At 35.8% G+C, this 13229-nt stretch overlaps 1 protein-coding gene across 1 annotated transcript; it reads left to right on the forward strand.

Annotated features, from left to right (window-relative positions):
* Positions 1–826: 826 nt before the first annotated feature.
* Positions 827–3275, forward strand: LOC140008664 (uncharacterized). Its single transcript, XM_072053505.1, has 4 exons — positions 827–914; positions 1011–2026; positions 2545–2620; positions 2740–3275. The coding sequence occupies exons 1-4, from the start codon at positions 827–829 to the stop codon at positions 3273–3275; spliced, it is 1716 nt and encodes a 571-aa protein (XP_071909606.1).
* The last annotated feature ends 9954 nt before the right edge of the window (positions 3276–13229 follow it).

Raw genomic sequence — 13229 nt, forward strand, 5'->3', positions numbered from 1 at the left:
TAATATATTTAGATAATATAAAATAATTTTATTATTATCTAAAAATGCATATTACCTTGCATAATTAAACTTGATTAGAAAAAATTTAATATACTTAGATAATTTTCAAATAATTTTATTATTATCTAAATAATGCATCATACCGTGCATAATTAAACTTGACTAGAAAAAATTTAATATATTTAGATAATATAAACTAATTTTATTATTATCTAAAAATGCATATTACCTTGCATAATTAAACTTGATTAGAAAAAATTTAATATATTTAGATAATAAATTTTTTTATTATTATCTAAAAATGCATATTACCTTGCATAATTAAACTTGATTAGAAAAAATTTAATATATTTAGATAATAAAAAATAATTTTATTATCATCTAAATAATGCATATTGATATGTTTAACATCACATCTACAATTATTTAATTAATGTAGGGACAGTATAAAATGGCTCGAAATCAAGACATTGGTTGGGATTATGCTACTCCAGTTGGTAATGACAGAAAGGTTGCAAAGTGTAATTATTGTAGTAAAATTATACACGGAGGAATTACAAGAATGAAACAACATATTGGATATGTAGCAGGACAAGTAGAGGCATGTCCGGCAGCTCCAAGAGATGTAACAGAGCTTTTAAAGAAACACTTGAAAGAAGGTAAGAATGCAAGAGCTGCAACACAAAAGAAAAAAGAATCATTGCTTTTGTCCATCAATCTACTAAATGAAAATGAGGATGATGAAGATGAAGATGAAGATGATAATATTTTCGAGCTTAATGAAGAAGAAATGGAAGTTTTGGAAAGAAAGCAATATAAGTGAGCTATGGAAGAAAGTAGATACATGAGATTTATGGAAGAGCAACGTAGGCATTCTATATCTGGAGGTCAGCCAACTATGGATTTTACATCTGGTATGTATGTAGAAATATCTAAGAATTAATATAACATTTTTAGATTACAAGACTTATTTAATAAAAAATTATAATCTTTTACGTGCTATATTGCAGGGAGTACCAGTTTAAGTATACCGAATCTATTGTCCTTTAGAAATAAAAGAGCTTTGTCACAGAGTTTTAAACTCAAGGAAGGAGTTTTGGGGCCAAAAGGAGTTGATCCATACATGTTTCCCTCCAAAAATAAGTTAATAAAAAGTTTGTTTTCCAAAGAAAATACCAAAAAAGTTGGTAAGGCAGTTGCAAAATTTTTTCATTTTAATGCCATACCATTTCATGCGACTGATAGTGGTCCTTATTATCAATCGATGATTGACACAATTGCTAGTGATGGAACTGGAATTAAAGGGCCAATAGGTAAACAAATTGGAGGTGAATATTTGAATAAGGAGATGACAGATGTTGACCAATACATTAGTTCCCTTAAACATAAATGGAAAACATATGGGTGCACAATCATGTGTGATGGCTGGAGTACTCGGACAAAGCATCCAATCATTAATTTCATGGTATACTGTGATAGAGACATGATATACCACAGCTCTATTGATTGTACAAACAAGGTAAAGACCGCAAACTTTGTCTTATCTTTAATGGATAAAGTTGTGGATTCCATTGGAGAACAAAATATTGTACAAATTGTCACTGATAGCGAATCTAGCATGAAGGCAGCCGGAGAGCAACTGATGAAGAAAAGGAAGCATTTCTTTTGGTCACCATGTGCTGCACATTGCATTGATTTGATGCTAGAAGACATTGGTCAGATGAAGTCAATAAAGGATGCTATCAAACAAGGTAAGAGAATTACCAATTTTATATACAATAGTGACAAAGTGGTCAATCTAATGAAGACATATACAAATCATAGAGAGTTATTGCGACCCGGCATAACAAGATTTGCTACCGAGTTCATTGCAATGAAAAGTCTTCTTCGTCATTCCACCGAAGTGAAACGAATGTGTACTTCAAATGAGTGGCAGGAGTATAATAGCAGTTCTAAAAGAAAGGAAGAAGCTACTGAAGTGTCTGACTTGATTTTGTCAGAAAGATTTTGGAAAAAGGTACGACAGGTATGTGCAATCATGGAACCGCTAGTGAAAGTTTTAAAAGTGATTGATTAGGATAAAAAACCCACACTACCCATTATATATGAGGCAATGGATAGGGCTAAAATGACAATCCAAAATGCAGTGAAAGACTATGAAAAGTATTGAGATATCATTGATAACAGATGGTATAGGCAGTTACATCGAAACTTGCATGCAGCAGGTAATAAGCATTTGACAGTTATAAATAAATATTTCTTTTAAACAAATTATTTTGTGTTAAAAATTTACTCACTTAATTTTTTTATGTCCTTGGCCCAGCCTATTTCTTAAATCCCGCTCTTCAATATTCCGGCACTTGTGAATTTAACACGTCTGAAGTTAGAAGGGGATTGAAAGAAGTAATCAAAAGGCTTGAACCAAATTTAGAAGTGCAAGCAAAAGCAATGAACGAGGTATAAAAAATAGCTATTGTTTATTAACTTGCATTACTATATAAATTTAAGAAAATTATTAATATTCTAACTCTGTAATATTCTTAGATAAACACATTCGTGAACAAAATTGGAGAGTTTGGAAGTGCACTTGCAATTAAGGCAGTAGCTGCATCTTTACCAGGTTCATAACTACGATTTTGTTTTTTAAATTATATTATGTATTAGTATGTTATTTTAATGATACTTATTATATATGCATAACTAAAATTGTATTTTTTTTACGTTATATGTTTTTAATAGCTGAATGGTGGAATATGCACCGTGAAGAAGCTCCTAATTTAAGAAATATTGCAATTAAAGTTCTAAGTCAAACTTGTACATCATTTGGCTGTGAAAGAAATTGGAGTACATGGTCTTTGATACATACAAAACTTCGAAATCGATTAGCAATTGAAAAGTTGCACAAGTTGATATTCGTGCACTACAACATGCGGCTTAGAGTGAAGAATTTGATGTACAAAAATAACACTAATGATTTTTATGATCCAATTGATTTAAATCACATTTTTGATGAAAATGATATATTAGATGAGTGGGTCCGAGAAAATGAGCCGTCATTGATTCATGAAAATGATTTGAGTTGGTTGGATAAGGCCATCAGTGAAAGTGATGGGAGAGAACAAAGTCATGACAGTGATCATGATAATGATATGCCTTTGTTCCAATTCATAACTGGTATGAAAAAGAAACATAAGGAGCGAGCATCTACGAGCAAAAGCAAGGGTACTGGGAAGAAAAAAGTTATATCAAAATCCATTTCATCTTCCTCTACCTAAAGTTCTAGCAATGAAAAAGATGACAGCAGTAATGATGATGATGATGGAGGGGCGAACATGAGACATTCTCAACCAAAAAATGTTTATGGTAGTGGTAGTGGTGGTAACTATCATGATAGCCAATATACTGGTGGCATGTCATGGGGTCAAGGAGATGATAACTATTATGGTACTCAAGACACTGATCATGGATATCGTCCTGGTATAGAAGCACGGCAGCAATATTTGAGCAAAATAACTAAATTTTCAAGTGAAGGTGACTATTCTTACAACACAAATTCTAGGCGATATTCTGAATTTCATGAGCACATGCAAGATTTGAATATAGGTCATTCATATGGAGTCTATGATTCTGGTAAAAGTTTGGGTACTAGGTGGTCAGGACATGAATTTGAGCGATCACTTGCAGGCTCTACTTCTTATTGCTTTGAATACGGATCATATGGTGGACCTAGCCATCTTCAGAGGTCCACTAGTGTTTCTACTGGATCATATGGTGGACCTAGTCATCTCCAAAGGTCCACTAGTGTTTCTACTGGTGGATATTATAATCGATCAATTGGAATACATCATGACAAATCTGCATTTGATTCACGTAGCATTGGTTATTATGGACACAATTATGGTTTATCCAGTAGCACCAATGATAGTTGACACTATCGAGGGTTCAGTTACTACCATAGAGGTGATGAATTTGGATCAAATCCACCACCATTGCCACATTTTAATCATGGTTCATCTAGTGCGTCATCAAACTTAAGAGATGAACAATATGGTTCATATATTTCTTCCCATTCACATGAAGAAAATCAAATGCAAATGCCATATTCTTACTCTAATCGGTCGGAAGATGAGCATGATTTTGAACCTTCTCGTCATTTTACATGGTACTAATAGGTATGTAAACAAAGTAAAAATGTATTTTTATTATATTTGATAGAATTTAAGAGTTGTACATAATTCATTAATTTTAATATTCCAGTGATATTTATTATTTTATATTTTAGGAAATTGAGATCAATCATCTGGGCACTGCAGTGGATCAATATAGGGTGAAAATGTTTATTGAAAATATGGTGAAAATGCTTACTTCTTTATGTTTTTGCATTTCATAATATTATTTGATAGGTATTTGTTTTTTTATTGTATTAAACTAAACACCGCTACTTCCTTTGTGTACCGAGATTTGTATTGTATTATGTAACATATGATAATTTTATTTTTATACATACTTTTTTATCTCATAAAAAATAGAATCAGAACGTACACTTTATTCTAAAATCATTTATTGCTAATGCTATAGGCCTTTATGGCAATGACAGCATTATTTTATTTAATCATTAGTACCTATATATGATAATGTAGGTATTTAGTAAATTTAAGTTGATAATTGTGCTTTTTATGGTATTTTCTATTTTTAGGAATTTTTTCAGATTTTTTGAAAATTTTTATATACTATAATGTGTGTATCACCCGATATTCATCCGATATGCCGCGACGGATGTGGAACAACCGAGACCGCGACGCGACCAAGATCCGCGACGGCGAACCATGGGTATATTCGACAAATGCTGTGTATGAAAATGCACAGCTTTTCTTGTTCAATAATGCCACTGATGGAAAAGGGTATCTCATGCAAAAGGGTAGGAGCTTGATCAATCATTTTATCTTTGCACAGGCTGTCAATAATAGTGGTGTATATGATGGCATTGGGTTTAACATTCGTATTTCGACCATTTTCCATTATCCTAAGGAATTTAATTGCAGTGCTAGTGTTTCCCGCCTTAGAAAGCCCATGGATTACACTTCCACGGATGACCACATTGATTTTGCAAAGTTTTTCATATATCATTTTTTTGAACAATTCTTGGGCCTGCAAAACCATATTTTGTCGAAGAAGCCCCTTGAGTAAAGTGCCAAATGTGGTAGCATAGGGTTAAAAACCAAGCTTCAAGAGGGCACCCAATAGAGAAAAAGTAAATCTTATGTATACTGATGGTGTATATACTATCACCGTTTAATTTATAATATGTGTGCAAAAGTTGAATTTCATATTCAAATTTTGCATAATTATCATTCATCCAATACCGACTGTGACGCCCCCACTTCTCCCAAGGGCAAACCCGAGGGTATTGGCGGGACGCCTGCCCAACTCGCGCTAGGACTCGAAGTCAAAAGCAAATAAAGGCTAAAAGTACCAAAAGAGTACTATTCACATTATATACATCAGCAAAAGAGTTCTATTTACATCCCTAAAAGTAACTACCCATACCATTACATCCTTATGATTATAACCAAAATCAAAGAGTAGACCCTAAGAAGGGTCCTTACACGGATCACTATAAAAGGGAAAAACATATTAACTATTCGGTTATTACAAACAAAACCCAACTATACTAGTGATGGTGCCAAAATTTCCCCGCGTCGGCCCCTGCTAAGGAAAACAAAAGAAAAGAGATAAGCTATAAGCTTAGTGACTAACCAGGGGTAAAAATATAATTTTTACATGTTAACATTTGTGCAGTGAGAGCAAAGCAAAAGCAGAAGAGTAACACCACATGGTAAGGATACGGGTGGCTCCAAAACCAATTCATTTGTCGAGGTTGATCACTGGTTGACCCTTGAGATCCTGAGCCACACAGCTCGCTTCTCTTAAAGGGTCCCACATAGAGAGACCATGAGCCTCAGTTCAAGTCACGAGCAATAAATGCTCTAAAATATTTTTCAAGCAATAAATGCTCTGGTTCAAGCAATAAATGCTCCATAACAAATCACAAAAACATATTTCACAGGTATCAATAGCAACTAATGGGGTTTAGGTCGAGTGTGATAAAGTACACTCTCGCCTAAGTGCCCATTTTCATAGTAAACTCATATTAATATTGAGTTACACAGAAACCCTGATTACTCATCTAAAGAGCAAGTATAACGAGAAAAAGTACGAAAATGAATTCAAGTCGTCAGTTAGTGGGCCCCACCGGCTCCGTCTAGCCCGTCACCGCCTGTAGCAGAAGGCTGAGCCATATTATCACACAAACAACTACTAAAGTGCATAAATTAAGCAAAACGGCAAAATTAGCACATGCATGTGCGGAATCGGCAAACGGAAATGGAAACGGCCGACAAACGGAAATGGGCATAGTTACTGTCCCAGACTGATTTGACCATAAGTTGGGCTAGGAATATTGGATTAAAGTTTATGAGATACCGTCTTGAAGATAAAAGAAAAGGCTACAACTTTTATGAAAACACCTAAATCCGGATCTGAACAGAAATAGGTCGAAAGTATGGAAAACAGTGTCAGAAGTTTGCACTTTAAGGTGACGGACAGGGTATGTTTGCCGGACCATAACTCACAGCTCGCAAATCCGAATCAAGAAATTCTAAAGGAGTTAGAAAGCTATGTCATAATGCTAAAACTTTTATGTTTTGGCCAAAACCTGAATCAATACAGAGCAGGGTGAAAAATGGGTCCAAAGTTCCTGTCAGAACTGTCCAAATTCAAAGGCATTTCTGACAACCGATCTTGTTTTGGTTATAACTGGAGCTAAGGAACTCAGATTTGGACGCACTTTATACCGTTTTGAAGCTAAAACCAAGATCTACATTTCTTATGAAAGGGTCAACACCCAGTTCGCATGTTATCTAGGTGAACCGAGCATGGTCAGAGGCTAAATCCAAAAACGTAACACAATCCAGTGTTCAAAACAAGTGCAAGTGTTTTGGCTATAACTAGGGCTACACTAATCCGTTTAATATGAAATTTTGCAGGAATAACAAGGACTTAAGAAACTACAACTTTCATGTTTTGGTTAAATGCTAGTTCAGTATGTATCAAGGTGAAAAGACATGATCAGATTGGTGCACTGTCAAAACTGTTCACTGACTTTAATCCTATGGCAGTCAGCGTAATTCCGTCTTTTCATAGGTTATATTGCTCCGATTGAGCTGAAATTTTGCAGGCAACTATAAAACATCATTTCTTACAACTTTCATGTTTTGTGCTAAGGCCAATTCGGCCTGTAACTGGGTGGAACAGATTCGGGCAGAACAGGGTTAATCACAACCCTCAACTGTAATTTTCCGCACTAGCCAGAAATTTTCCGTAGCCGATCATATCCAACATATATTAGCTTCATTTTATACCATAATAAACTATCAATCCATAACTAAACCATGATTATCATATAAAACAGAAAAATAGCAATAATAAATCAAAATTCATCAAAACTTCACCTCCAACCATAAACACACCATAATCACACCACACGTTATCATATCTAGCCACTAAAGCCACTAATTTAACATTATCAAAGCTAAAGGGAAATGTTCTTAACAACTCACCTTGTAACCTCAAGAAAAGAAGCACCTTAGCACCTCCTCTTTCCAAACTACTCCACCACCTTCCACAATCCTACCTAGCTAAGGAGTTTTATGGAGTGATTTCAAGTTTGGATGGTTGAATCACAAGATTTGTGCAAGAAATGGATGAAGTAGTTGAAGCCTTCTCTCTCTCTCTCTCTCTCTCTCTAGTTTTTGATTTGGTTTATGTCTTGTGTTCTCTTGGATGTTCTAGAATTAATACTTAGTCAAGACCATTAGTAGATATTTTCCACCAACCAATCACATAAAAGATGATTATTCACTTCCTAGTCCTTGCAACTTCCTTTTTGTTTTCTCACACTCTTGCCCACAAATGTTTGGAACTCTTGCACTTAACTCCATAGGATACAACTTATTTTAATTCAAAATATTTTGTCACACTTAATCATTTCACTAATCACCTTATTAACTTAATCACCCATCCTTAATTATTCCTTATTCCATATAAAAGCAACTAAACCACAATATTTTTTTTTACATTAACTAGATTAAGGGTTTTAAACCCAACTTAAGGTTGTTCAATTAGCAAAACACTAGGAAATTTACTAGTGTAAGACTTTTTAACTTTCTAATCCTACTTAACCTTTATAATAGAAATCGAATCCGGTATCTACTCATACAAAAACATACATTAGCATGCATAATATTTACTACCATATAAACTTATGATTAATACGTAAACTAGGATTTTGTGTAAAAATATCAAAGGTGTAAATCCATTAGGTTTTAATAAAATTCCAAATTAAGGTTTTTTGATTCTAAAAAGCAAAATCACATGTAAAGAATTATCATCATCCTTAAAATCAAATTTTATAGCAAAATTAAGCACTAATATTCCTTATTCAAAATTAAGGACGAATCGGGATCTCACACCGACAGTATATGCACTACTATTAGTGTAGGAAAGATCCAAAATCGACTCGACCCACGAGGCAGTAACAATTAATGCCCATACCTAATGTGTAATCATCAACTAGAATAATGCCCTTGTTGCCACGCATATCTCTGAAAACGGAAATAGCTGAGTGATAATGCTTCAGCTTAATAATATGGGCCAGAAGTTTATTGAATTGAATAACACTAGGCAAAGACCTCAACTGGACCATCTGATCGTACAAGCTCAAGGCATTTTCCAACTTATCAATATCATTAATGCTTCGCTTAAACTTCCAGATTCATAGCTGAAATTGAAACTCCTAGAAGAGTGATCATTATTGCTAGCAGTAGTACCAGTAATTGTAGTAGTAGAAATAGAATGAAATCGTAATTGGGAATTAGGATTAGGGATAGGGTTAGGGTTTGGAGAGATATATGTTAAAGCAGTAGTTGAGATACCTGATGCTTTCTGGAATTGAGGAATGGAAACAACAGAAAAAACTCTACTCTCGATCTTCATATCTGACACAAGACTACTTGAATTAACAGAAAAATGTTGAGTTATTATGTAAACTATGTCGTTTTGCTTAGTTAACAGAATTAAGTAGGAATTAGTAGTATTTTGTTATTTTTTTTTAGTTTGTTGCATTTGGGGTGTTAAATGGATTTTTCCAGATTTGGTCCACGTCAACAGTTAGTTACAAGTAATTTTAGGCACCAGTATTAGGAAGAAGAGACTCTACACTTTTTGTTATTAATTTTACTGATATTAAAACCGATTCCTTGTGAGTGAATGGATCAATTCCTTTCTTTGCAAGTTTCCCTCAACTCTTCCTTCATTCTCTGATCATCTCTTTCCTCTCCATTTTGAATTATACATTTTCTCTGATTCGTAGCTGAATTTCAATGGAGAACCACTGATTGAGCTTGAGTTTGTGACAATTGGTATTCAGAGTGGTTGATTCTAAGGAAATGACAGAAACTGGGAATGGCTGTGAAGAACTTGGAAGGGTTTGTAGATGATCTTCATGTTAAGTATGATAATTTGATGAGCATAATGGCTTAGCTATCTCAAGACGTTAAGAATTTCTCCAAAGAAAAGCAACCTATGGGGAATTCTCAAAGACTTGGGAATAGCCAAAGCTCCCAATCCTAAGGCTCTGGAGTGAATATGAGGGGTAACTCTAGTGGGAATTTGAGTGGAAGTCTGGGAGGAAGCTCAAACAAAAGTGATGGGGGATGGGCAAAAGCTGCCTAAAATCGAATTTCCCAGTTTTGAAGGAGAAATGCCCAGGGAGTGGGTAAGGAAGGCTAGTACTTCTACATCCATCAAGTACCTGAGGAGCAGAAGGTTGCTATAGCTGATGCACTTGAAGGGAAGGATAGACACATGGTTCCATAGATGTCAAGCAGGTAAAGTTGACCTCCAATGGGAATTAATGGCCATAGAAATTTGTAAGAGATTTGGTGAAGGAATACCAGAGGATGTGGTGGAGAAGTTTAGTAAAATCAAGCAAAAAGGGACTGTGGATGAGTATGTAGAGAGATTTGAAGAACTAAAGGCCCTGGTAGTGCTTCTCTTCCTTATATGTCTGAATCCTACTATGTTGCTATTTTCACTAGTGGCTTAAAAGCAGAAATTAAGTCCATGGTGAAAATGCTAAAACCAACCATGCTTTCTTCAGCCATTGAAATAGCAACCCAACAAGAAATCAATGTTTCTGCCATTAATAAGTACTCCAAACCAATGATCAAACCAGCATCCAATATAATCTCTAGCCAGAAAAACACAACCCCTCCCCTAGCAAATTCTAACAAATGGAATTCTTCTTCTTCAAAACCTCCAAATTTGCTTCCTTCATTAAAAGACCAGCCAGCTACCCTTAATTACCAGAAGAAAACCACCCAATTCTAGAAAATTTCACCCCAAGGATTTTCAGACTAAGAGAGAGCTGGGATTGTGCTATAAATGTGATAAGAAGTTCACTCCTAACCAAGTTTGTCAATTTAGACATGTCAATTTCATTCTAGCTGATGAGTCTTGCTTTGAGGAGTATGTGATCCAAAACTTGGAAAAGAGGAAACAAATGAACAGAGATATATGATGGAGAATGGTGAACAGGTTGAGATCTCTTTGAATACCTTGTCTGGTAATGTGAGTTTCAAAACTATCAGGATCAAGGGTCTCATTAAGAACAGAGTAATATCTATCCTTATTGATAGTGGTAGTGCCCACAGTTTCATTGATGAAGGGCTAGCTAAGCAACTACAGTATAAGCTAATTCCTACCAAGCCAATAGGAGTAACTTCGGCTAATAGTACCAAGCTATACGGTAAGTCCATTTGTAGTTCTCTAATTTGGAGAATGGGTGGATAGGAGTTCCAACATCAGGTGAGGACATTGAAACTAGGGGGTAGTGATATGGTGGTTGGCGTGGATTGGTTGAAAAAATACAGCCCTGTGGTATTTGATTTCAACTTTCTATTCATCCAGTTTAGTAAGGATGGACAAACAGTAACACTAAATAGTAATGACTATGAGGGAGAATTAAGCTTATTGAGGGAAAGCAAAGCAAGGAAGTGGTTCAGAAAGCACATTTATGGGGTGATAGGTTGCATTTGTGCTAGTTCAGAGGGCCAACAAGGGGAAGAGGAACCAATCCCTGGGGAAGTTCTAGACCTTCTGATTGAATTTGAAGATGTATTTGCTGAACCCAAGGGATTACCCCCACCTAGATCACAGAACCACCAGATTGTCCTCCAAGAGGGAGCTCGACCTTTTAAATTGAGGCCATATAGGATCCTTTATATCCAAAAGGCAGAAATGGAGAGGTTAGTTAAGGAGATGTTGGAGAACGAAATTATTCAAGCCAGCAATAGTCCTTTTGCTTCACCCATATTATTATTTAAGAAAAAGGATGGGAGTTGGAGATTTTGTGTAGACTATAGATAGTTGAATGAGTTAATTGTAAAGGATAAATGCCCTATGCCATTAATTGATGAGCTTATAAATGAGTTGTATGGAGCTAAATACTTCACTAAGATTGATCTGAGAGCTGGAGCCTAATGAATGAGATGTTAAGCAAGTACTAAGGAAATTTGTACTTATATTTTTTTTATGACATCTTGGTGTACAATAGGAATTTGGAGGAGCATAAGCAGCATTTAAGAACTATCTTGGGAAGATTAAGAGAATAGCAACTGTTTACAAAGAGGAGCAAATGCTCATTTGCACAGCCAAAAGTGGAGTACCTTGGTCACACTATCAACTTTGAGGGAGTAGCAGCTGACAAGAGTAAGGTGGATTGCATGATCGATTGGCCAAAACCAGCTTCGGTGAAGCAATTAAAAGGGTTTTTAGGGCTGATAGGGTACTACAGGAAATTTGTGAAGGGATATGTGGCAATTGCTAAGCCCTTAACTGATTTACTTAAGAAGGATGGGCTTGTATGGACTGCAGCTTCAGAAGAGGCTTTTGAGCTGCTTAAGACTGCTATGAGCTCAACCCCAGTGTTAGCACTTCCAGGTTTCACCAAGCCATTTGTTGTTGAGACAGATGCCTATCATGGGGACATTGGGTTGTCTTGATGCAGGAAGCCCCTGGCATATTTGAGTAAGGCACTAGGACCTAGACATCTAGGAATGTCTATATACGAGAAGGAGTTATTGGCTATAGTGACTACCATCAACAAGTAGAGACATTATCTAGTGGGCCATCACTTTGTCCTTAAGACTGATCATCAAAGTTTGAAGTTCTTGTTGGAGCAAAGGATCACAACACTTTTGCAGCAGAAATGGCTCTCCAAATTGCTTAGATTGAGTTATGAGATACAATATATGAAAGGTACTGAGAATGTGGTGGCCGATGCTTTATCTAGAAGAGGGGTGGATCAAATGGAATGTGTAGTCTTAACCATTGTAGTACCAACCTGGCTGCAGGAAGTTATTGACAGCTATAATGAGGACATAGTAGTGCAAACTAAAATTCAAGAATTATTGTTAGCCTCCACGGGGGACTCTGAATATAGCTATCGGGATGGTGTATTGAGGTATAAGGGAAAAATTTACGTTGGAAATAGAGGAGACATTAAGAGAAAGATGATCCAAGCAGTACATTCTTCTTATATGGGAGGCCACTCTAGTATACAAATTTGTTACGTGAGAGCTAAACAATTCTTCTATTGGCCCCATATATTAGATGATATCAAGAAGGAGGTTCAAGAATGCGAAGTATGTAGCAGATGTAAGTATGAAAATATTCCCTATCTAGGCCTGCGGCAATCTTTACCAGGCCCACAATACTCTTGGAGTCATGTCACTATGGACTTCATAGAGAGACTTTCAATGTTTAAGGATAAGAATGTGATCATGGTTGTGGTCGACAGGTTAACAAAATATAGCCATTTCCTTGGTCTATACCATCCTATTAGTGCTGCTAGTATGGCCAAACTATTTCTAGATGGAGTCTGCAAGTTGCATGGAATCCCATAGAGTATAGTTTCTGACAGAGATAAGGTGTTCACTAACCAGTTTTGGTAGGAACTTTTTCGACTGTTGGGCTCTGAGTTGTACCTAAGTTTTGCATATCACCCTCAAAGTGACGGACAGAGTGAGAGGGTTAACCAATGTATGGAAATGTATTTGATGTATGACTCATCAGAAACCCAAGTCTTGGCACTAGTGGCTAGTTATTGC

Source organism: Coffea arabica, chromosome 6c (assembly GCF_036785885.1).
Source record: "Coffea arabica cultivar ET-39 chromosome 6c, Coffea Arabica ET-39 HiFi, whole genome shotgun sequence".
Taxonomy (NCBI): Eukaryota; Viridiplantae; Streptophyta; class Magnoliopsida; order Gentianales; family Rubiaceae; genus Coffea; species Coffea arabica.

Excerpts from the sequence above, each read along its gene's own strand:
- LOC140008664 (XM_072053505.1), top strand. The coding sequence starts at position 827 with ATGGAAGAAAGTAGATACATGAGATTTATGGAAGAGCAACGTAGGCAT. Across the intron at positions 915-1,010 it reads AACTATGGATTTTACATCTG|GGAGTACCAGTTTAAGTATA; the intron begins GTATGTATGTAG and ends GCTATATTGCAG. Across the intron at positions 2,621-2,739 it reads AGTAGCTGCATCTTTACCAG|CTGAATGGTGGAATATGCAC; the intron begins GTTCATAACTAC and ends TGTTTTTAATAG.